A 26,468-nucleotide genomic window follows, 5' to 3' on the forward strand; every position below is an offset into this window, starting at 1 on the left:
TTAAACGTTAAACTGGCACTTAAATTGTTTACCGAATACTTTAAAATGCTGGATTCAACACTTTCAAAGTGAAGTCACTCACCGGACTCATGCAAGTGTTGAAAGAGTTAAAACTCTTTAGTTTTTAGAGTGTAAGTATGGCGTTTACACGTCAAATGGAAAAATTGGAGTCCGATAATTATGATTGGTGCCTTAATATGATGCAGTACTTACGGTCTAGTATGTTTCATCAAGACCAAATTATATAATTATTCCTACTTGGAAATCGTTTAAATCGAGTTTTAACACCATTTTACTATGTGGTTTGAGTGTATTACTTACTTGTTGCTGCGCCTCTGTGTACAATGATCCGTAAACCCTGGATACCAATCTGTCGAAATAGGAAAAGCCATCATCTCGTTTGTAGATCTCCGGAAAGTCCTCTTTCCTAGCGTCATTGAGCTGACACATGCCACCAATGTCATCGTGATTAAATGACAAGCACATACGGTGTCTCACGCAAAGCATCTCACACTGAGTCAGAACTGTCCCTGATTGATTCAGGAACGAGTGACCGGTCAGCATGTGACTTCGGGACCGATCGAAAAGTCTTCCATGCGACCGGAGACAACTCGACACGGCCGCTAACGATTCATGGGTCATCATGAGCAATATCATCGCAATAGCAACTAGTAGCGACATGTTTAACGCAGTCTTCACTTCCAAAAAGTGTGCGCGACTGTAAAGCCCAATTAGCCTTGATTGTAATATAAATAGTCCACGCACCGCCCACGATCACGCATTAGTCTTCAATGATCCCACTGGATGCTCTCTTGTAGTCTGGTTCCCAGACCCAAAAATCTCCGACTAGGCTCTGTCGAATTTAGGGTCCGGTGTCACCCAAAATCACGTGACCAAAATGGAGGAATTTCTCCTGTTTCGAAGTTATCCGAAATGTTCCGAACGTGTTGTCGTCAACATTCGGACAGTATCGTTGATGTTCGGTACGGACTCGCAATGTCAGTCCTGTCGGAAGTAGATCCAGGAGTTTTTATGCCAGTTATTGCCAATGCAGGCGTTGTGCCTAAATAAAGCGTTTGCAAAGCGATGCGACAAGTTCAAAATATACAAACCTGGGAAATCGCTCTGGGATCTGGTAAGTTTTTGTCCTTTTTTCAAAATTATTTTTTTCAAAGGTGTTTTGACTTGAGTGTTCATTAGACATTGATTGAGGACTAAGTTTCATGATTTTTGAAAGTGGTAAAAATGGGGCAAGTCTGGTGACTAGCTGTCGAAACTATACGTGTTTAACCAGATTGTCATTAATTGTCGATCAAAATAATCTCGTAACCCCTAGGCCTGGCGGCCGTCGGGAGGAGGGTTACGTTATCGCAACTAGTGCAGACATGGTTTCCCTAGAGATGACCCCCGACCCTGAAAAGTTGCGTCATGCTCTATTTTTAACCGTGGGTGATACCTGACCTAAGATTTTAAACAAGAGACGTCAAGGAATCTTTGGTCGGGGGACCAGACTAGCTCTCTTGTTGTCCAAGCACCGTGCAGGCATATCCTTACGCAGAGTAGCCTGCACTGAATTTACAGGAGGGCTATCTTATCATTGTCCATGTACGCGGAGTCAAAGCACTGTCCACACGTACACGCAGTCGGCTTAAGTTGGTGGACCGATTTCCACCTAGCAAGTGTTGAATTTAAAAACAAACGGTAGATCGGAGGAGTACAGTTTGTTAATAGATGGATTGCACATGACGTCATTGACGACTCTCAGCCAATGATCATAGCCTTTCACGCGTGCATGTTTCATCATCATAGAAGGCGGTCAACTGCGCTGCGCAAACGGTGTGCACGTGCGTGTGTATGGTCATTCGGACCCCGTGCGTAGACTATAAGTTGGATATAGTGCAAGAGTTTATTTTAAAGGAGCGTTGACTGTTATGCTGGGGGGAACTAGTATATAGGGGCATGTAGTCCATAATGCGCGATCTAAAAAGCAGTTGTTGAACCGATGGTAAATCCAAACCCTGTATTCGGGAATAACTTGAACAGCAAAAAGGATTTGTGTACTTTTTGTAACACAAAACACAATGTCCACAGATTTACATTAAACTTACACCGTTTGCAAATAATGATAGTAGAAAGCTTCCCTGAAAATATTACTTGCTGAGGAGGTGTTGTAGTTTTTGAGAAATGAGTAAAACAATGTCATGAAAATACGTTTTTACATGCTAAAATAATTTTCGTCTCATGATCTTCAAACTGTGTAAGTTTAATGTAAATCTGTGGACATTGTGTTTGTTGTCCTACAGAAAGCACATAGACCCTTTAAGGGGAGCACAACGGAGTGTGTTAAACTGATCCTTTTCGGGGTCTAATACCGACACAGTGTCATCTAGAACTTATTTATTTGAACTGCAAACCTGAAATATTTTTATGGTTTACTTAGCATGAGAAATATGTCTAAACTGTAGGTCTAAAATTACTCGATGAAACCCATGAAATTCGCTTGACGTAAACATATAATTCACTGATTCCGCACGCGCCGATTATTTGCTTGCAGTAAGCAGAGAAAGAGCCATGAAATTAATAGGGGGTAATTAATATCTTGCGCGTAGTGTGTTCGGTTGTCCAAGTATCCCATATAGTCACGTGTTGTTTGTCGTGCTTTATAGAGGAAAGCAAGGTATCTTGGCCCTTCGCCCATCATTGGACGTGACAGGGTACCTAGTCTACCTATTGCTTACTATCCTGTGCCCAATTTCATGGCTCTGCATACCGTAAGGCTTAGCACAGAATCGGTGATGGGAGCAGGGAATTCTGTGCTTACGGCAAGCGTATTTCACGGGTTAGCGGCGAATGTTGGCTTCTGCGCGTGCGGACTCCACGTTACTAGGCATTCTACGCTTACAAGGCTATAGCGCAGAAATTCGGAGCTTGCACGTTAGCGGGGAATTGCGATTCTTGTATTAAAGCGCAGAATTCGGCGGTAAGCAGAGCCAAGAAATTGGGCCATGGTCAGAAGAATAGAAGATCCTAAGTTTCTGACTATTTTTGACCCAATGCTTATTGCTAGGGTTTACTGAAAAGATAATATTTTTAATTTTTATTCTTGCAGTAAATTTAGTAGAATCATTGTTTCAATTTCAAACGATATTCAAGGCTTGTTATTCTCATACTATTATTGTCCTGTTTGTTAAAGAGACACGTTGCCTTGGATCGGTCGAGTTGGTTCATGAAAAGCATTTGAAACCGTTTGTTATAAAATGCTTATGGTTGGAAAGTTGTTTTAAAAGTATAATAATTAATGATCTACACAAATATGCCTAATTGCGTGGTTTATATTTTACTTTTGCGAACCAACACGGTCGGCCATTTTAAGGAGTCACAAACTTGACTCCACAAAATTGCCGACCGCGTTTGTTCACGACGTATAATGAAAACCATGGCATTTCGAGGCATGTTTGTGTGGATCATTATATTCTACTTTTAAAACATCTTTCTCACCATATGCATTTTATAACAAACTGTTTCAAACGCATTTCATAAACCAACACGACCGATCCATGGCAACGTGTCACTTTAATGTTGTCAATGAAAAATAGATTAGTTCAAATTCAGAAGTGATAAATACGTGTTGGACAATAAGTGCAACTCGTTAACGGCCACCGAACATTTTTATGGTAATTATTTTTTATAAGGATGAAAGCAGTTGTAAAGGCATTTACCTGGAATCAAATGATCATACTGATTAATTGCTACCGGTAAGTCATTAGTTTTGACATTATTATGAGAATGAACGAAAATTACATAAACGCTAAATAATTTCAGCGTCATTGACATTAAAGGAACACGTTGCCTTGGATCGGTCAAGTTGGTCTTTCAAAAGCGTATGTAACCGTTTGTTATAAAATGCATATGGTTAGAAAGATTTTTAAAAAGTAGAATACAATGATCCACACTCATTTGCCTCGAAATTGCGTGGCTTTCGTTTTACCTCGTCAACTAACACGGTCGGCCATTTATGGGAGTCAAACATTTGACTCCCATAAATGTCCGACCCTGTTTGTCGACGAGGTAAGAGGAAAACCACGCAATTTCGAGTGATACTTGTGTGGATCAATATATTCTACTTTTAATACATCTTTCTAATCGTATGCATTTTACAACAATCGGTTACATACGCTTTTCAAAGACCAACTCGACCGATCCAAGGCAACGTGTTCCTTTAATTTTACAATTAAACTGTGAAGGGGGAAGTTAACCGTGCATGAAGTTAACAATTATATCCATGGGCGTCATCCTCAGCTTGAAATGTGTGCGTGTGTGTGTGTGGGGGGGGGGGGGGGGGGTATCATAGCATTCAGCATGGCGTGGGGTCTAGGGTCCCTGGTTGGGTCCAGGGGCAAGGGCCTAAGCGGGGTTCAGTGGGCCTGGGAGATGTTTGGTTTTGCCATGTCTCGACGGCCTAGCTTGTAAAGCTCAGCTAGTTTTATTTACATTTACACAACATTTCTGTTCAGAGAGACAGACAGAACGAGAGAAACCCTTAACAGCCCAACATACATTTACACGCTACATTAATCTTACTTTAATCACACAATTTTTAATCTTCGACAGTATCCCTCCCTTCCCTTTACACATCTCAACCCACACATAATTATTGTGTGTTTCCGGGGCATTTTATGAAACATCATCATTTCATCTTCGTTGAATATTAAAGCCAGTGGACACTATTGGTATTTACTCAAAATAATTATTAGCATAAAACCTTTCTTGGTGACGAGTAATGGCGAGAGGTTGATGGTATAAAACATTGTGAGAAACGGCTCCCTCTGAAGTAACGTAGTTTTTCGAGAAAGAAGTAATTTTCCACGAGTTTGATTTCGAAACCTCAGAATTAGATTTTGAGGTCAAGCATATAAAAGCATATAAAAGCACACAACTTCGTGTGAAAAGGGTGTTTTTTCGTTCATTATTATCTCGCAACTTCGACGACTAATTGAGCTCAAATTTTCACAGGTTTGTTATTTTATGCATATGTTTGGAAATACCAAGTGAGAAGACTGGTCTTTGACAATTACCAATAGAGTCCAGTGTCTTTAAAACTTACATGACAAAGTGTATGTATTACTTGTTTTATGACTACGGCCGGCCTGCCCTCAACGTGGCACATCGCCGTCTACTCAAATAAAAAAAAAGTGTTATGAAATTGGCCGGGAAAACCAATACTTACTTTTAGTAAAATGTAATCTTTATGTTTAATATCAGCTGCATATTAATATTAAAACTAGGGCTGTTTGAAAACCCAAACGGTCAATGGACAAATTGGATAAATAAAAAAAATATATCTGGGCGAAACGTCATCACAGTAGATGAACTCTTGACATAATGAACTATACTCATCTAATGAAAACCCCCCACAAAAAAAAACACGACTGACGAAGGACAGGCCAGACTCCATCTTGTGAAAAGGTCCCGACACCAGTCGACAGATTATTATATTTAGAAGAGTTTGGATCCTAATGCTACATCAGGAGTCCACTGGATGCTCTCTTGTAGTCTGGTTCCCAGACCCAAAAATCTCCGACTAGGCTCTGTCGAATTTAGGGTCCGGTATCACCCAAAATCACGTGACCAAAATGGAGGAATTTCTCCTGTTTCGAAGTTATCCGAAATATTCCGAACGTGTTGTCGTCAACATTCGGACAGTATTGTTGATGTTCGGTACGGACTCGTAATGTCAGTCCTGTCGGCCGTAGATCCAGAAGTTTTTATGCCAGTTATTGCCAATGCAGGCGTTGTGCCTAAATAAAGCGTTTGCAAAGCGATGCGACAAGTTCAAAATATATAAATCTGGGAAATCGCTCCGGGATCTGGTAAGTTTTTGTCCTTTTTTTCAAAATTGTTTGTTTCAAAGGTGTTTTGACTTGAGTGTTCATTAGACATTGATTGAGGACTAAGTTTCATGATTTTTGAAAGTGGTAAAAATGGGGCAAATCTGGTGACTAGCTGTCGAAACTATACGTGTTTAACCAGATTGTCATTAATTGTCGATCAAAATAATCTCGTTACCCTCCGGCCTGGCAGCCGTCGGGAGGAGGGTTACGTTATCGCAACTAGTGCAGACATGGTTTCCCTGGAGATGACCCCCGACCCTGAAAAGTTGCGTCATGCTCTATCTTTAACCGTGGGTGATACCTGACCTAAGATTTTAAACAAGAGACGTCAAGGAATCTTTGGTCAGGGGACCAGACTAGCTCTCTTGTTGTCCAAGCACCGTGCAGGCATATCCATACGCAGAGAAGCCTACACTGAATTCACAGGAGAGATATTATATCATTGTCCATGTACGCGGAGTCAAAGCACTGTCCACACGTACACGCAGTCGGCTTAAATTGGTGGACCGATTTCCACCTAGCAAGTGTTGAATTTAAAAACAAACGGTAGATCGGAGGAGTACAGTTTGTTAATAGATGGATTGCACATGACGTCATTGACGACTCTCAGCCAATGATCATAGCCTTTCACGAGTGCATGTTTCATCATCATAGAAGGCGGTCAACTGCGCTGCGCAAACGGTGTGCACGTGCGTGCGTATGGTCATTCGGACCCCGTGCGTAGACTATAAGTTGGATATATAGTGCAAGAGTTTATTTTAAAGGAGCGTTGACTGTTATGCTGGGGGGAACTAGTATATAGGGGCATGTAGTCCATAATGCGCGATCTAAAAAGCAGTTGTTGAACCGATGGTAAATCCAAACCCTGTATTCGGGAATAACTTGAACAGCAAAAAGGATTTGTGTACTTTTTGTAACACAAAACACAATGTCCACAGATTTACATTAAACTTACACCGTTTGCAAATAATGATAGTAGAAAGCTTCCCTGAAAATATTACTTGCTGAGGTGTTGTAGTTTTTGAGAAATGAGTAAAACAATGTCATGAAAATACGTTTTTACATGCTAAAATAATTTTCGTCTCATGATCTTCAAACTGTGTAAGTTTAATGTAAATCTGTGGACATTGTGTTTGTTGTCCTACAGAAAGTACATAGACCCTTTAAGGGGAGCACAACGGAGTGTGTTAAACTGATCCTTTTCGGGGTCTAATACCGACACAGTGTCATCTAGAACTTATTTATTTGAACTGCAAACCTGAAATATTTTTATGGTTTACTTAGCATGAGAAATATGTCTAAACTGTAGGTCTAAAATTACTCGATGGAACCCATGAAATTCGCTTGACGTAAACATATAATTCACTGATTCCGCACGCGCCGATTATTTGCTTGCAGTAAGCAGTAGAAAGAGCCATGAAATTAATAGGGGGTATTTAATATCTTGCGCGTAATGTGTTCGGTTGTCCAAATATCCCTTATAGTCACGTGTTGTTTGTCGTGCTTTATAGAGGAAAGCAAGGTATCTTGGCCCTTCGCCCATCATTGGACGTGACAGGGTACCTAGTCTACCTATTGCTTACTATCCTGTGCCCAATTTCATGGCTCTGCATACCGTAAGGCTTAGCACAGAATCGGTGATGGAAGCAGGGAATTCTGTGCTTACGGCAAGCGTATTTCACGGGTTAGCGGCGAATGTTGGCTTCTGCGCGTGCGGACTCCACGTTACTAGGCATTCTACGCTTACAAGGCTATAGCGCAGAAATTCGGAGCTTGCACGTTAGCGGGGAATTGCAATTCTTGTATTAAAGCGCAGAATTCGGCGGTAAGCAGAGCCAAGAAATTGGGCCATGGTCAGAAGAATAGACGATCCTAAGTTTCTGACTATTTTTGACCCAATGCTTATTGCTAGGGTTTACTGAAAAGATAATATGTTTAATTTTTATTCTTGCAGTAAATTTAGTAGAATCGTTGTTTCAATTTCAAAAGATATTCAAGGCTTGTTATTCTCATACTATTATTGTCCTGTTTGTTAAAGAGACACGTTGCCTTGGATCGGTCGAGTTGGTTCATGAAAAGCGTTTGAAACCGTTTGTTATAAAATGCTTATGGTTAGAATGTTGTTTTAAAAGTATAATACTATTAATGATCTACACAAATATGCCTAATTGCGTGGTTTATATTTACTTTTGCGAACCAACACGGTCGGCCATTTTAAGGAGTCACAAACTTGACTCCACAAAATTGCCGACCGCGTTTGTTCACGACGTATAATGAAAACCATGGCATTTCGAGGCATGTTTGTGTGGATCATTATATTCTACTTTTAAAACATCTTTCTCACCATATGCATTTTATAACAAACTGTTTCAAACGCATTTCATAAACCAACACGACCGATCCATAGCAACGTGTCACTTTAATGTTTTCAATGAAAAATAGATTAGTTCAAATTCAGAAGTGATAAATACGTGTTGGACAATAAGTGCAACTCGTTAACGGCCACCGAACATTTTTATGGTGATTATTTTTTATAAGGATGAAAGCAGTTGTAAAGGCATTTACCTGGAATCAAATAATCATACTGATTAATTGCTACCGGTAAGTCATTAGTTTTGACATTACTATGAGGATGAACGAAAATTACATAAACGCTAAATAATTTCAGCGTCATTGAAATTAAAGGAACACATTGCCTTGGATCGGTCAAGTTGGTCTTCCAAAAGCGTATGTAACCGTTTGTTATAAAATGCATATGGTTAGAAAGATGTTTAAAAAGTAGAATACAATGATCCACACTCATTTGCCTCGAAATTTCGTGGTTTTCCTTTTACTTTGCGAACTAACACGGTCGGCCATTTATGGGAGTCAAACATTTGATTCCCATAAATGTCCGACCCTGTTTGTCGACGAGGTAAGAGGAAAACCACGCAATTTCGAGTGATACTTGTGTGGATCAATATATTCTACTTTTAATACATCTTTCTAATCATATGCATTTTACAACAAACGGTTACATACGCTTTTCAAAGACCAACTCGACCGATCCAAGGCAACGTGTTCCTTTAATTTTACAAGTAAACTGTGAAGGGGGAAGTTAACCGTGCATAAAGTTAACAATTATATCCATGGGCGTCATCCTCAGCTTGAAATGTGTGTGTGTGTGTGGGGGGGGGGGGGGGGGGTATCATAGCATTCAGCATGGCGTGGGGTCTAGGGTCCCTGGTTGGGTCCAGGGGCAAGGGCCTAGGCGGGGTTCAGTGGGCCTGGGAGATGTTTGGTTTTGCCATGTCTCGACGGCCTAGCTTGTAAAGCTCAGCTAGTTATTACTAAATTTATTTACATTTACACAACATTTCTGTTCAGAGAGACAGACAGAACGAGAGAAACCCTTAACAGCCCAACATACATTTACACGCTACATTAATCTTACTTTAATCACCCAATTTTTAATCTTCGACAGTATCCCTCCCTTCCCTTTACACATCTCAACCCACACATAATTATTGTGTGTTTCCGGGTCATTTTATGAAACATCATCATTTCATCTTCGTTGAATATTAAAGCCAGTGGACACTATTGGTATTTACTCAAAATAATTATTAGCATAAAACCTTTCTTGGTGACGAGTAATGGCGAGAGGTTGATGGTATAAAACATTGTGAGAAACGGCTCCCTCTGAAGTAACGTAGTTTTTCGAGAAAGAAGTAATTTTCCACGAGTTTGATTTCGAAACCTCAGAATTAGATTTTGAGGTCTCGAAATCAAGCATATAAAAGCACACAACTTCGTGTGAAAAGGGTGTTTTTTCGTTCATTATTATCTCGCAACTTCGACGACCAATTGAGCTCAAATTTTCACAGGTTTGTTATTTTATGCATATGTTGAGAAATACCAAGTGAGAAGACTGGTCTTTGACAATTACCAATAGAGTCCAGTGTCTTTAAAACTTACATTGACAAAGTGTATGTATTACTTGTTATATAGACTACGGCCGGCCTGCCCTAAACGTGGCACATCGCCGTCTACTCAAATCAAAAAATTGTTATGAAATTGGCCGGGAAAACCAATACTTACTTTTAGTAAACTGTAATCTTTATGTTTAATATCAGCTGCATATTAATAACTAGGGCTGTTTGAAAACCCAAACGGTCAATGGACAAATTGGATAAATAAAATAAATATATCTGGGCGAAACGTCATCACAGTAGATGAACTCTTGACATAATGAACTATACTCATCTAATGAAAACCCCCACAAAAAACCAAAAACACGACTGACCAAGGACAGGCCAGACTCCATCTTGTGAAAAGGTCCCGACACCAGTCGACAGATTATCATATTTAGAAGAGTTTGGATCCTAATGCTACATCAGGTTGAATTCAAGCTCTGATGTTTCTGTTCAGCGGAGTGTGGGCTCTAATCCCGGTCGTGACACTTGTGTCCCTGAGCAAGACACTTAACTATAATTGCTTCTCTCCACCCAGGGGTAAATGGGTACCTTTGAGGGCAGAGTTGGTTCTTGTGATTGATAAGCTTAGTGGGCTACATAGTTGGCGGCACATGTTGTATACTCCCCAGGGAGCTGAGATGGTTTAAGGAATGATTTTTGGCCCAGTGACCAGGGGTAATAATGTTGATAATTAACTATTATTATTTAATATAATTGCGCTGCTTTATTGTTAACTGGGTGAGTCTAGATATACTATATAGCTCTGAATCGGTACAAAAATGAAATGCCTAAAGTTAAATCTTTCATTGTGACCATGAACAAAAATGGAGGATTATTTCATGGTGCTATTTTTGTCCAAAATAAAATGGTAAAAACCATCATAAACATGGATCACTAAAACAGAATATTCTGTTCAATATTATTTTCGTCTGTGTTATTCATGTGGATAGCTAATTATCAATTCATGACGTCTACATACAAACTTATCATATCTGTGTTGTAATTTTATTAGTCATCGAGAAAGACTCTAAAGGGTCGAGACGTCAAGCCTTTAAAAACCTCAAAGTATATTTTTTTCGCAAACCCCTGAATGGCCATTGGATTGTACCTCAACATCTAAGGTATCAACAAACATTGTATGTCCATTCCCAATTATTAATATGGTTATGAAAATTTAAAATGATTTTGTAAAAGTTAAAATGATTATGTAAAAGTTAAAATGATTATGTAAAAGTTAAAATGATTATGTAAAGGTTAAAGTGATACGCGATGAATATAATACCGGTGCGACACCAACAGGTTGTGCACGGTGCGGATTCGCTCCAAAGACTCGTCTCGCTCAGTAACTCTACAGCTGGATGCAACAACGACAAGTGAAACAAAACAAAACGGATCGCTGACACCGCAACAGACATTTTACGACTTGTCCACAAGTCTAGTGCGACACCAACAGGTCGTGCACGGTGCGGATTCGCTTCAAGGTCTCGGCTCACTCAGTATCGATGTGGATGGTCAAGTAATCCGCCTTGCCCAACGCTCCAGCTGAAAACAACAACAACAACAACAACAAGAAGAACAAGTGAAACAAAACAAAACGGCTCGGTTAAAAAGCAACATACAAAAGATTAAATTGTTATCATCTTCTTGGTATATTGGCTGGCATGTTTTCATCACCTTCTTTTGTTTTCGCTCAAGTATTTTTTGGACAATTATATTGTGTTTCAGTATACCCGCTTTACTCAAAATAGTAATATCTGCCCCCAATCTTGCCAGTGGTCATAACACACTTATTTTGGTTTATTTTTTAGTGAAACAAGAAAATATTGTTCATTCCCCGCTGCGTGCTGTCTGCACATTAGACTGGGCCCCCTGTCTTTATCTGCAAGGTTGCTATACTGGGTGCGTTCGATAAGCTTCTCTTGGTCGACCCCGCGGTGCTCACGCCCCTGACAAGAGCTAATCGAACGATCACACCCGCCCTCTCGTGGAGACTACATGCACCTCAGGTCACCCCAAGTGACCCACTCCACAAGCAGGACACTGGGGGTTGACCCGGGTGAGCCCCTTCGAAGCTATTCGATCGTCCTGGGCCAGACCGGGGTCGACCAAGGGAAGCTGAACGAACGCACCCACAGATTAAGTGATTCCATTGGATAGAATAATATATTTGGATAAATGCAGTGACTACAGCTACCGTATCTGGGTTTGTTGTGATTGATCTGAGGTCACCTCGGACGACCAATCAAAACACAGATATGGAAAGCTTACTTTCGGTCGTCTGCAGTGACCACGTGTGACCACGTGTACTGTATTATACAGTACATACCTCGAATGTATTTGCTTGTAATGTTGGTATAGAATTTGACTGCGTGTATCTATGTGAATTGAATGCCGGTCTCTGGCGTTATTCACGATCCTCGAAGTGTGACGTCAAAATGCTCAGGCTATCTGCTCAAAGACACGTAGTCAGCGTAGAGCATCTGATATCACGCTTCGATGCTCGAACTGCCCGGTGACGTCACCCGGAACTTTGAGCTCACGCGGGACATCTGCGACCGTGACACCGGCGTGTACTTTCACATCTGATGTCACACTTCGATGCTCGTGAATAACTCCAGAGACCTGCCTCACAAACCGGTGTCGCTGTCTTAAAAATGTCCGGCGTGCTAAAAGCTCCGGATTTATAAATACGGTAGTATTACGTCATTTCATGCCTGCGCGCATCAAGCGAAGGTGGTAGATTTTAAGTGCCGGGCTGAGTCGACTCATGCTCGAGCTCGTTTAGCTGTCATGGCGGCGTCCACAAGTAAATCGTGTGATGAACGAGTGGAACGTCTGCGACAGTATTGTGAAAAAGCAACCTCATAATCGAGTATGAGGAGCGGGAATTACAAAGAAGAAAGCCAGAAGATGGTTGTACTTTGCCAAGCGAAAAAGCACTCGTACGATAATAAAAAAGGTCTCTGGGATTTATTCGCGTCGGCAGTAGGAAGCACGGGAGATCAACGCCCGCTACGACAGCATTCTGAAATGCCCGGCTACGTACTCCGGAACGCTTGGCTCGCCGGACATCTGAGATCGTGACTACAGCGTGCCGAACTGCCCGGTGACGTCGCCCGGAACTTTGAGCACACGCGGGACATCTGAGACCGAGAGACCGGTGTGGCGGTTTCAGTCTTCCGCCGTGTTCAGTTTTCCGGGTGACGTAGATGGACATATCATCACGTTGTTCGAACGGTTTTAGCTTTCCGGCGTGTTCAGTTTTCCGGGTGACCTGTCAGATACCGCCGCGAGTACCCTGGCGAGTAATGTAGTTCTCTCAGCAGTGACCCCAAATTGTTTATATAACGATTCTTTTCTGTGTAGTCACATAATCTCTTGCCCCATCTTTACATGTATTCATGGGTACAACTTTAGGCAGGTCACACTCTGCTTGCATATAAAACATCTCATACGATCCACGCGTTTGCCGCTAGCTGTACTCGACTCGTGGACGCCGCCATGACAGCTACCGGAGGGTAACGGACGACTCAGTACGGCACTAAAAATTGACTATTATCGCTTGCTGTTCGCAGGCATCGCATGACGTAATGCTACCGTATTTGGTCATTCAGAAAGTGAACACAGCGGAGAGTTGAAACCGCCACACCGGCGTGTACTTCCACATTTGACCTACCTTCATTCCACATAAATAGTAATACGCAGTCAAATTATATTGCGGACGAGACTGGAATGTACTGTTTGGGCATCTGTGTCACTGCACGTTTATCCAATTATAACATTGTATCCAATGGAATCACTGGATGTGAATATAGGGGCCCGGTCTAATAGAGACGCTATAACGGTTAATGGGAAACTTCGGAACGCTTTATGTGGCAGTGGACTTGCCAGGTAAACTCATTCTGTGACTTGGGTCAAACAAATACTTTCGGAGGTTGATTGCAGTCTCTTTCAAAAAATGTTTAATTTCAGTTTATTTTAGAAATGATCCAGTGCGCGAATTGATATCAAGTTTAGTTTCACCAATTTGTGTGAAACTTTTGAAGGTAGAGTTAAATCTCTTTCAATGTAGGTTGAATTTACCAATGGTTTATCAACGGAATGCACAACAAACTTGTACCAGGTCATTTTTATTAACGACTCTTTGCCCAGATTTTTTGTAATAATCAAAAGAACGATTAAAAACGATAATTATTCTAACTCACTAATTGTCTTAGCGAAGAGAAGAATTGTTTGATTGAAAGACATAAATTATGAAGTACCGTTTGATGTAGCCCAAATGACTGCAGTGTTCAGTGTGCTGTACAGTATGACAGGATAACTACTGAAGGACTTATCCCATTCGCAATGACCTGCTGAATCTACCACCATCAGCCAACCATCGTCCATGTTGCAGCTGGCGTAGCGTCTATTGATGAAAAAACGTCGATCGTATTTCCATGTCCTAAAGTTTGTATGATTAAACAGAATACATGCGAAGTGAATTCTAGTATTTAATTGAACCAAAAGTAGTTAATTCATTACGACAAACACCCTGAACATCTTAATCATGGGCAAGCAACATGGTTTACGATCCGATCAAAAAAGAGCCATACAAATCACACTTATTCAGGAAAACAATGAAAGGTTAAAAAACAACTCTTTTTATACAAACTCAGGTCTTGGACTCCCTACAAAATATAGAGAGAAATACCACTCAAAATAAGTTGCACTTTCAAGAACGAAGCTATGGAAAAAGAGGATGATTCAACACGTGACACCCCAAAGTTAACTTTTCTACAAGTTGAGCAATGAGGGCGCACTTGGGATCCCAACATTGTATCACACAAACATCTGGATCAAAAAGATCCAGATTTGTACAGTTGCTCAGCCTTTCGACCTAAACGCCAAACGGTACAAGTAGCGCCCTCTACTGGTGACTGATACAAAACAGGATCGCCAATCAAGCCCCTGTAAATCAAGGACTTGTTTTTGTTCTGTCATTGCATAGGACTTTGATTGTAATTTAAGTGATGTCTTCTGGTGATCCCTTTTCTTAAAAAATCCTAGGTTTCAATGAGTAGACTCGCGCGGCTTCTATAGTCGGATAAAGTTCTGATAGGTCTTTTTCGTTGTTGATTTCAGTACCTTCCCCGGGTGTCAGGCAGTCATCAATAGTTTCCAGTATGTTTTGATTGAAAAACACTCCATTTTGTGAAATATTACACGTCGAGAAACGGACAATTTCATGTAAAAACCTTTTTCAAGGTTTCACTTCAAACTCCATCCTCTTTTTTTCTTCTAAATGGGGGTGTTAATAATAGTTTACTGACGCTATTTTAGAAAAATTGAGAGCAATATTTTATGAATAAGTTTGTGTTTCAGTCACAGTTTGTAGTCTGTAACCTATTGCCGGCCGGCCGAGGGAACAACGAGTTTGAAGTGCCGGGCTACTACACACCGTCATATTATACGTACCCGGTGAGCACATCTCCATCGATAGAGAAGAAGTTTGCAGTGGCCGTTGGTGTCAGGTCACTCCATGGGGAGAATACTAGGCGCTCCTTGGCGAACCAGCTCAAAATGTCTGAGTCTGTTCCATTGAAAAACAATTCAACTTGGACCCCAGTCTGGTCAAATAAGGACAGCTTGACCTGGTTAGAGGTTTAAACAAAGCCATTTGCGTGTTAGATAGAGAAGTAGTTCGTGTTTGTCGTTGGTGTCAGGTCACTCCATGGGGAGGATACAAGGCGCTCCTTGTCGAACCAGCTCAAAATGTCTGAGTCTACTCCATTGAAAATCAATTCAACTTTGACCCCAGTGTGGTCAAACAAGGACAGCTTGACCTGTATGAGTAGAGATTTAAACTATTTTGTTTTACAGGAAGTTGTACCGTCATAACGAATTTGGGAGGGGGGGGGGGGTAAACCCCACCGTAAGCCCGTCTTGATAGTATTTTAAATTTTTTTTATTTGACTATTCTATGGCGGTCGGAGAGCGTTCTTTCTAGTCTCCCATTTGTAGGGTCAAGTCACACAAGTAACCACCGACCAAGGGCCGAGCGAATAATTGGGATGCAATAATTTGAAAGTGTCGTGGCCGAGCGGTTAAGAGAACCTAATTCAAACTCTGGTGTTTCTGATCAGCAGAGTGTGGGTTCGAATCCCCAGCCGTGATACGTGTGTCCTTAAGCAAGACACTTAACCAGTGCTTCGTCGTTCGGATGGGATGTAAAGCCGTTGGTCCCATGTGTTGAGTAACGCATGTAAAATAACCCAGTGCACTTTTCGAAAAGAGAAGGGGTTCGCCCCGGTTTTCCTGGCTGTGACTGCTGTATGCGCCGTAGCACCTTGTAAACCCTTTAAGTGCTAAATAATTGAGTCACAAAAAATTAATCACTGCAATTACCTATTTTTCTGGAAGTTTTTATATTATACTCAGCGCATTGAGTACCTTGTTTGGTAGACACGTGCGCTACATAAGACTTTTAAGATATTATTAAACATTGCTCAATATTTGTATTTAATACATTTTTTATTAAAGGAAAATTCCTCACCTGCTTGATGTTCAACTGTCCATTTTTCCAAGCATTGTATATGGTTTCGTCTCGATAGTTCCCGCTGTTCTCTGAGCCGCTATTCCAGATTGTGTTAATCCAGAGATCATGCAACTTGATTCCCGTCCCAGAAACCCCTTTGAAAGCCAGTTGCCATTCAACACCTGAGTTTAATGAAAGAAACCGATTATTTATAATCGATATCATTGAATTAGATTTAGTTCGACATAACAGGAACACATTGAGTTTGAAATTGCAAGTGCAGATTGATGTCGACATGTAAGCAGGCTAATTAAGCTCGACGTGTGACAGAAACAGATAACTCTTCTTAAGTCCGACATGACAACTTTGAGTTTAACATTGCAAGTGCGATGTCGACATTTTAAAACAGATTTATTAAGTTCGACATAAAAATAAAAAGCAGTAAAAGATGATCAAGTTCGACTTGGCATGAGAAGATTATTATATAAGTTCAAAAGACAGGGGCAGAATAATTGAGTTCGACAAGCAAAGAGCAGATTAAGTGGGTTCGACAAGCAAAGAGTAGAATCAGTGAGTTCGACAAGTACAGAGCTGATTCAGTGAGTTCGACAAGCAAATAGTAGATTCAGTGAGTTCGATAAGCAAGGAGCAGAATCAGTGAGTTCGACAAGCAAAGAGCAGATTAAATGAGTTCGACAAGCAAATAGTAGATTCAGTGAGTTCGATAAGCAAGGAGCAGAATCAGTGAGTTCGACAAGCAAAAGGAAAAATCAGTGAGGTCAACACGCAAAGAGCAGAATCAGTGAGTTCGACAAGCACAGAACAGCTTAAGTTCGATTGAGTTCGATTATTCTGTTTCTAATTGATGTTACGTTTCAAACTGGTCTCACCTTGATCTCCTCGACAAGAAGGTGCGTTGTTCGGAACATTACAACCGTCAGCAGGCGTAGTGCCAGAATGAATGTTGCCCTCAAATGTCTGAAGTTAAAGAAATAAATCACTATTAATTACTAGTAAAAAATAACTGTTCGCATAAAAACGTACTTGGTAACAAGCAATGGAGAACTGTTGATAGCATCAAACATTGTGAGAAATGGCTCCCTCTAAAGTAACGTAGTTTTCGGGAAAAAAAGAAGTAATTTTCTTTCGAGACCTCAGAAAACCCAAATAATAAGCATCTGAAATCACACAACTTCGTGTATGACTAGGGTGTTTTTTCTTCCATTATTATCTCGCAACTTCGACGACCAACATGTTCGATTTTGTTTACATTTTTATTTTGCATAATTATATTGAGATACAACAAGTAAGAAGACAGGGCCAAATTTCATGGCTCTGCTACCGTAAGCACAGAATCGGCGCTTACGGACGCAGATAACTCTGTGCTTACGACAAGTGTGTTTCACGGGATAGCGGCGATGTTTGGCTTCTGCGCGTGCGTACTCCAAGGCTAGCGCAGAAATTCGGCGCTTGCGCATAAGCGGGGAATCGTGATCGTAAGCGCAGAATTCGACGGTAAGCAGAGCCATGAAATTGGGCCCTGGGCCCAATTTCTTAGAGCTTCTTAAGCACAAAATTCTGCTTGAGCAAAATAATCAATGCCTAGTGTTAATCAGAATACCGGCAAAGACTCCACTCAATTGTTATGCTGAGTAAACAATAGCTCAATACCAGTCACAAGCAATGTTAAGTGATGAAATCTTGGCCAGTAACATGTGTAAAATAATCAAGCTATTTTCGTGCTTAACCAATTTTTTTTCTTAAGCAGCTCTGTGTAATAATAATAATAGACCGTTTTAATATAGCGCTTTTCACGCTGGAGGGCGTCTCAAAGCGCTTCCGACAATATTACCCCTGGTCACACCGGGCCTTAAATCATTCTTTAAACCATCTCAGCTCCCTGGGGAGTACACAGCCTGTGCGACAAATACATGCGCTACTCGGCTAAACCAATCACAAGAACCACCTCTGCCCTCACAGGTACCCATTTACACCTGGGTGGAGAGAAGCAATTATAGTTAAGTGTCTTGCTCAGGGACACAAGTGTCACGACCGGGATTCGAACTCACACTCTGCTGAACAGAAGCATCAGAGCTTGAGTTCGGTGCTCTTATCCACTTTTCAATTGGCCCCTGGTCTTTGACAATAGACCCTTCCCAGGAAATATGTAAATTGCACATAGCGCGTGCGCACTAACGTGTTGGTTGGCAAAATGAGGAAAAATCGAGCTGTTTTGTACACGGCTAAAGGGTGAGTGACGCACACGCGATTGCGCGTCTGCTTAGTGCACAACTCTATGGTATTTGCCAACCAACAGGGTCTGTACGCATGCGTGAATGTAATTAGCATATTTCATGGGAAGGGTCCATTACATAGAGCTATATTATTGTCAATATATATAGCTCTATGGTCCATTACCAAAGATGTCCAGACGTCGATTTCACCAAACTAATCCTTAAGCCCAGGGGCCAATTTCATAAAGCTGCTTAAGCAAAAAAATTGCTTAAGCACGAAAACAGCTTGCTTGTTTTACACATGTTACTGGCCAAACTTCATGCCATATATACATTGCTTGTGACTGGTATTTAGCTGTTGTTTGCTTAGCATAACAATTGAGTGGAGTCTTGGCCGTTAATCTGATTTTACTAAACATGAATTTTTTTGCTTAAGCAAAAATTTGTGCTTAAGCAGCTCTATAAAATTGGGCCCAGTTCATACTTCCTGCGAATGCTTCGCGCGAAATTTCTTGCGTCACAATTGGAAAAAACAGCGCGTATCGATTATTACGTCACCAAAATTCGCTTCGCATTCGCATTCGCAGGAAGTATGAACCGGGCTTAACTATAAGGATTGAATCCTTATTATACGTTAGGACACATTAAACACATCCTAAAGTCCGAGTCACACTGCAGCGATAACAAAAACGATAACGGTCACGACGCAAAGAGAACGCATTCTACTGGTTGAATTGTTCCACGAAGAATACGCACACGCCTATTCAACCAATGGAATGCCTTCTCTTGGCGTCGTTATCGTTATCTTTATCGTAATCGCTGCATGGTGGGACCGGGCCTTTAAGTTAGGACGGGTTATCCTTCCTAACTCGTGATAGGATCAATCCTAGCGTTTCGGCTGCTGTGTCTTTAACAAACTATTTTCAACATACTTTCTTCGCGATGGCATTCGCCAGACAAGACATGTATCGTTTAGTCAACCTACTCTCTTAATCTTCTGAAGTGTTGTCCCGATATTTTGGAGTTTCGCTCAAAATATTTGCATGGTTCAGACATTAATTATTTCATTTCTTTCGTTCACTCCCATTAATATACAAAAGGGCAATGTTTTATTGCAGATTTTTAAAGTCTTTTCAAGGTTTTTACATTTATTCAAAAAGTTTACACACAGGTGCTTGTGCGTGTAACCGTTCGATGATACATAAAGACGATCAACGATAGAGGTTGATTTGTAAAACGGTTTTCTCAACACTTTAATTCAAATTTAGCTAATTAAAGGAACACGTTGCCTTGAATCGAGTTGGTCTTTGAAAAGCGTTTGTAATCGTTTGTAATAAAATGCATATGACTAGACAGATATTCTAAAGGTAGAACATAATTATCCACACAAGTATCACTCGAAATTGCGTGGTTTTCCTTAAAATGCATACGATTAGACAGATATTCTAAAGGTAGAATATAATTATCCACACAAGTATCACTCGAAATTGCGTGGTTTTCCTTTTACCTCGTCGACTAACGCGGTCGGCCATTTATGAGAGTCAAATACTTGACTTGACTCCCATAAATAGCCATGAGAGTCAAATATTTGACTCCCATTAATGGCCGACCGTGTCGACGAGGTAAAAGGAAAACCACGCAATTTCGAGTGAAACTTGTGTGGATCATTGTATTCTTCTTTTAGAATATCTGTCTAAGCATATGCATTTTATAACAAACGATTACAAACGCTTTCCAACTCGACTGATCCAAGGCAACGTGTTCCTTTTGGGACTGAAATTCCCTTAAACGCAAAGGATTCATTTCACTGTTTGTATTATATTTTTTAATAAGCTTCATCACCAAATTAAAATTTTGAATTTTCATCAGCACCAGACGGTACGTGTACGCGTATGCCTACTATACACTTTATGTACATGACGTCATTTCAGTAGGGCGCCCTCACCTAGAGGTCAAAAGGAGGTTGTTCATTGGTCAATACTGTGCACCGCGCGTACAAATCTATGCGTTTCGATTGTTTCGTCACCGTTTTCCCCCTAAGATGGTGGCTAGATGACGTCAATGCATAAGGTATATGCACCACATAGCGAATTCATCAACGCCAGGGGTTAATTTGTAAAGTGGTTCAGTCAACATGTTATCATTAAAAAAAAAACAATCAAAGGCCGTCATTTTATGTTATTTTGTTGACTTGGTCACATTTTTTTTTCAAGCTGGCTTATATGTTGGATTTTTGAAAAACTTAAGACTAAAATTAAAGGATTTGGATACTTTTTCAAAATGTCCACAGATTTACATTAAACTTACAGAAACATTTATATAGCGCTCTACGGAGAACAGAGCACTTTACATGAGACTATGACAACAAAACAAAAGAAAAACAAACAAACTAGGATGGGTGGGGAAAAAGAAATGTCTTGAGGAGGCTTTTGAATACAGGCAACGAGATCGCCTCTCTCAGACCCGCGGGGAGCTCATTCCATAGGCGAGGGGCAGCTATGGAGAATGAGCTATCCCCAGCTTTCCGTCTAGTTCTAGGAACGGAAAGCCGGGTCTGATCAGCTGCTGAGCGGAGTCGTTGCCTGTATTCATCAGCAGTATTGGAGTTTTGGGAATGAACAAGTTCAACCAGATATGATGGAGATTGGGTGTGGAGGATTTTGTATATATGAGTGAAAATTTTGTTTGTTTTCTTGTCTGTATAAAGGCTGTTGTCTACAAGCCACGGCTTATCTAACAGCCTCATGCTCTCGCTCCTGTCTTGTACATAGTTAATTCCTAGTTATTAATTTATTGTTTGCTTTTAGTTTATATTGTTTTTCTGTATAATTTAATACACTTTAGATTTGTTAAATTTTTATGTACTGTTTAATTCTCACAATTTTGTTTTCTCAACAAGAGTATGGAATAAACGTGTATTAAATTGAATACATGCTAAAAATGAGACGAAAGTTATTACTTTTACTCATTTTCTCAAAAACTACAGCACCTCAGTAGGTAAAATTTGAAGCGAAGCTTTCTACTTCCATAATCTTCAAACTGTGTTAGTTTAATATAAATCTGTTAACATTGTGTTTTTGTTAGGAAAAGGTACATATATAGACTGGCAGCCCAGAGCACTTTGGTTAAAGGAACGAGGTACCAATATTTGAGTTCCGGAACGTTTAGTGGATAACCTGACATAGTCAGATATGGATGTCTGCCGGGGACCCCCCGCTGCGTGTGGCGCATGGACCCCCAACACACAGGCAAAATAATGGGCTGAATCAAACATTCTAGGTACCACATGAAACCAAGAGGAAATGGTCATTACCATGATACTAAGTAAAAATTATCAACCGCCAGACAAATTTTCTGCTGCATTAGGCCTGCCAGACACCCCCTCTCCCAAATATTTAGTGTACAAACCTATGGGTTGAAATTAACCAGTTGTCAAATAAGCTCAGATTTACATAAAACTTTGTCTAACTGTTCCACTTTGGCTAAAATGAACACAAACCAAAAATTAAATCCATACTCCATATCGTTTCCGAGATACTATTGGGGGTCCTTTATTTTTCAAATTATTAATTGATTGACTGATTGTTTGTGTATTTAATTAACTTATTTATTTATTTTTCATTTATTGGTTATTTTTGTTTACTCATAATCTTGTGTAGCGTTGTCGTTTCTGTTATGGGTTTTGTCCCTCACATTGTTGCCTCGTTTCTATTTTCTATACTTGTACTGTTGAGGTCGCATGAATAATAACAATTAATAATATAAGATACAAACATTACAAACAGGAAATAGCTGTTCTTATTGGTTTTAAGAATGTTCAGAAAAAGAAAAAAAGGCTGTACCCCAGGCACCTGATCACAAAATGCATGCCCCCTTAAACAATAATCTATTAAAATGTAAATATGTCGCCATGAGTGATGTGATAAACCATTATGCAAATTAGTGTAATTATAATAAAGGAAATTATTCACCGTTTGTTGGGTTTGCAAATTAGTTTGAATTGATGCGGTATTTTTTCCTTCAGGGTCAGTGATATGGGTTATTGCTATTATTATTATTGGTTTATTAAAACACATTCAAACATTGCAGCTACAAGCTGAATTGAGTTTAAAATACAGAGATTCATAAAAAGTCGAAATGTTTAAAAATTACAAAAAAACCCATTAAGAATTACAAACTACTTTTATATATTAAAAGGGCAAACTGGCTATAGATCCCAGTAACAAATTAGATAAAACATAAAATTGCACAGCAAGTCACCTTAAAGGAACAAGGCGAAAGGTTGGGGACAAAAGGCAACCCAGCTGAGTGAACAAAAATCAAGAGCTATTGTTGAGTGCTTGGACAAGGCATGGAATGCAACTATTTTTGTAACGACCCGTTCTACATTTTGGGGGGCACATTTTGTTGGCATTCCGCAAGTTGTTGTTTTTGATTGGTGGGAGCCAGTGCCTGTAATTTTCAGATTCAAACAATGTCTTACCAAAATTGACAAACAAATGTCTCAGTCTATCAGTGATTGTAGGTTAACTGAACAATTGGCATACTTCCACATATGATGTTGGTGTATTTGGCTGACCAGCCAGAATGATACGAAAAGCCCTTTTTGGTAACCTTTCAAGGGTTATGAGTTGTGTTTTAGTAAGTCCAGAGTACCAGACAGGACAGGCGTATACGATAGTGGGTTGGACTTACATAACATATACAGTTAACAGATCCTTGACAGAAATTAGACAACGTTTAAGCTGGCGTAAAAAGAACAGTCTACGGTTAAAATTACCACACATGTTGTTCACTTGGGAATCCCACTTCAAATTACTCTGTATATAAATACCCAACAATTTCAAACAATCAGTTCGATTAATTTGAGAATCTAAAATGTCAAAGGTGGGTGGATCAGGTTGGTTACGTTGAAAACTGATATTCATGTACTGGCATTTGGCGGGATTAAGTTTCATTTTATTCAGATCAGTCCATTGATTTAGGTCATTAAGCACATTTTGCATGCTAGAGCTCTCATTAGGATTAAAGAGGGTCTGACTTAAAGTCAGGTCATCGACATATTTGTAATGTTTGACCGCTGGAAGATCAGGAACAAAATCATTGATCATGACTAAAAAGGCAATGGGCCCAATGTTTGTTCCTTGGGGAACTCCAGCATGCAATCTCTCCCAATCAGAAATATCACCCTTATATCTAACAGCCTGAAGACGATCTGATAAAAATCCACATAGTCAAGGAATTAAGGAAGTTCTGACCCCAAGCTTAATAAATTTATTAATAACTAGGTTGTGGTCAACTCTATCAAATGCCTGACTAAAATCAGTGGCTGTCAACACAGCAGCATTATTTGGTTTATCAAGAACACAATGTATATCGTCCAGGAGTTTGACCAAACAGTGGGACGTAGGGGATCCTTTCAAAGACCCAAATTGAAATTTGTCAATAAAAGACTGTATGTCACTAAGGATCCATTCCTAAACAAACTCTTCGAACACCTTAGAGAAAATACAAGTGAGTGAGATGGGGCGCAGAGTATCAATGGTTGGATGATTAGTCTTAAGGACCGGTACAACAAAAGCCTTTTTCCAAATTTCAGGAACTACACCTTCACAAAGGGAACAATTAAAAGTATTGGCCAAAGGAAAACAAAATATGAAACAAAAAAAGGAACAATTTTGCGAGAAGTCATCCGCGTTTATTAAGTATTGATCTGAGTTTATTCTCTGCTATTTTTCTCTGGAACGGGTAAATGTAGCGGAACAGAACTCGATATGTTCGGTTGGAAATGGAACAAACATGCTTTATATGTCGGATTTGAAAGAGTGCATATCAAGTTGTCTTATAGTGGGCTTCAATTGGATTTGGTTTGAAAGGGTTTCGAGCTGTTGTTTTCAATCGGAAGAAAGAGGAGGATATAATATAAGATGAGGATGTTTTCAAACTTATCGACAATTGTTTTTTCTTGTTTTTTTTTGTAGAATAACGTAACACGCCTGTATTAAGTGTATGTTTATTATGCACCTGGGAGTTAAAGTCAGGGAAATTGCAGTCGTAAACTTAAAACAGAACATGTCGGCAGGTGTGTTACTTTTCAATTTACTTTGGAATCAGATTTATTTCCTTCATTTGATTCAAAGTTTTGTGTTTTAACAAAATGGAGACGCGTGACCATTAATTGTGAAGAAAATGATAAGATATGGACATTGCAATGGCACAACCAGACAATTTTTATTTTATTCACACCCCCTTTTCGGGAAAGGTCAAATACTTTTTAGAGTGACACCAACCATGGTATCAAACTAACGCCCCAGTTTGTGTGCACTGTAGACACATCAATCTCCACGCAGCGGGGGGTCCTCGGCAGACATCCATATCTGACTATGTCAGGTTATCCACTAAATGTTCCTGTACTCAAATATTGGTACCTCGTTTCTTTAACCAAAGTGCTCTGGGCTGCCGCTCTAATACCCTTTTAGGGCCACGAGTCCCTTTGCTGATGTGCCTGTTTACCACAGGGCAATGCGTATCCAGAATCCGAATTCTTAATCAAAGCCAGTTGTCGATTTGTAAAACGGGTTCCTCAACATGTTGTCATTCAATATATAAGTCAACAAATTACTGGCATTCAATACGCAAAGGTGGCATCTAGATTTTTTAATTTGTTCATATTTATATGAAGCTTTGTTATATTTATGTATGATTGTTTATGTTAAAGACAACGGTGAGTCCATTGCTGCACACTGGGTGCGCGTACAGTTTACAAACTCGTTAACGCCGGGGTCGATTTGTAAAACGTTTTTCTCAACACGTTATCATTTACTTACTTGTTGCTGCACCTCCGTGTACAGTGATCTGCAGACCCTGGATACCAGTCTGTCGAAATAGGAAAAACCATCATCTCGTTTGTAACTCTCCGGGAATTCCTCTTTCCTAGCGTCGTTGAGTTGACACATGCCATCAATGTCATTGTGATTGAATGACACGCACACTCGGTGTCTAAGGCACAACCTCATACATTGCATCCGAACTGTCCCCGATTGATTCAGGAATGAGTGACCGGTCAGTATGTGGTGTTGAGATAGATGGAAAAGGCTTCCATGCGACCGGAGACAACTCGACCCGGCCATTAACGATTCATGGGTCATCATGAGCAATATCATCGTAAAAGCAACTGGTAGTGACATGTTTAAACTGTCAGCTTGGCCGTGCCAAAGCCGCTCAATCTTCACTGTCCTAAAGTTTGCGAGAATCTTAAACCCGAGTGTTTGTTAGCTCGCGAAGCGTTCCCGCCCAACCCCGCAGTAGTCTTTACTGAGTCCACTGGATGCTGTCTTGTTAAGCACCGTGCACGCACCGTCCACACACACGCAGTGCGGGTGTGTGGTCATACGGACCCCGTGCGTAGACTCTAAGCTGGACATCGCAAGACGAGGTTACGTGAACGTGAACTAAAATTTTTTTAACAATAATAATAATATCGAAGTCTTCTATAGCGCACGTAACTACCAAACAAGCTACTCAAGGCGCTAAGTAGGCATATTTATACAAACGTTCAGAAAGATAATGAATATGGTATTGGCTTTAGCTTTCGATCCAATCCGGACCTTCTTCAGAGGCATAAAACAAATACCAAGAAATATCCATTAATAGAAAAAGAGGGGGGAAAGGGATGAAGAGAAGGATCTTAAAAATAGGTATGAGGGACCTACGGTGGCTGATCTCCGCCAACAAATATACACTGTTTCAGTAAGGCGTTATAACGCCCTAAATTAATTGCAAAATAGGGCGTTATAACGACCTAATTTAGGGCGTTATAACGACGTATAGGGCGTTATAACGCCCTTCTGAAAAGGTGTTTATTTGTTGGCGG

General features: G+C 40.3%; 2 protein-coding genes and 1 long non-coding RNA gene across 3 annotated transcripts in view; all 3 read right to left on the reverse strand.

The window, feature by feature from the left end:
* LOC139934789 (uncharacterized) overlaps positions 1-681 on the reverse strand; it is a 33,239-nt gene extending 32,558 nt beyond the window's left edge. Inside the window, exon 1 of the mRNA XM_071929193.1 lies at positions 322-681. Within this exon, the coding sequence (XP_071785294.1) occupies positions 322-681 (360 nt within the window). The remainder of the gene's footprint in view (positions 1-321) is intronic.
* A 3,768-nt stretch (positions 682-4,449) lies between these two features.
* Positions 4,450-7,676, reverse strand: LOC139935200 (uncharacterized). Its single transcript, XR_011785777.1, has 2 exons — positions 7,150-7,676; positions 4,450-4,766 (listed from the first exon to the last, which is right to left on the reverse strand). It is a non-coding gene; the product is annotated as an uncharacterized lncRNA (long non-coding RNA).
* Positions 7,677-9,301: 1,625 nt separating this feature from the next.
* LOC139934911 (uncharacterized) lies at positions 9,302-26,241 on the reverse strand. The gene is made up of 6 exons (XM_071929332.1): positions 25,423-26,241; positions 17,252-17,339; positions 16,380-16,543; positions 15,302-15,477; positions 14,107-14,288; positions 9,302-11,386 (listed from the first exon to the last, which is right to left on the reverse strand). The coding sequence occupies exons 1-6, from the start codon at positions 25,780-25,782 to the stop codon at positions 11,334-11,336; spliced, it is 1,023 nt and encodes a 340-aa protein (XP_071785433.1). The 5' UTR covers positions 25,783-26,241; the 3' UTR covers positions 9,302-11,333.
* Between the last annotated feature and the right edge of the window lie 227 nt (positions 26,242-26,468).

Source organism: Asterias amurensis, chromosome 3 (genome assembly GCF_032118995.1).
Source record: "Asterias amurensis chromosome 3, ASM3211899v1".
NCBI lineage: Eukaryota > Metazoa > Echinodermata > Asteroidea > Forcipulatida > Asteriidae > Asterias > Asterias amurensis.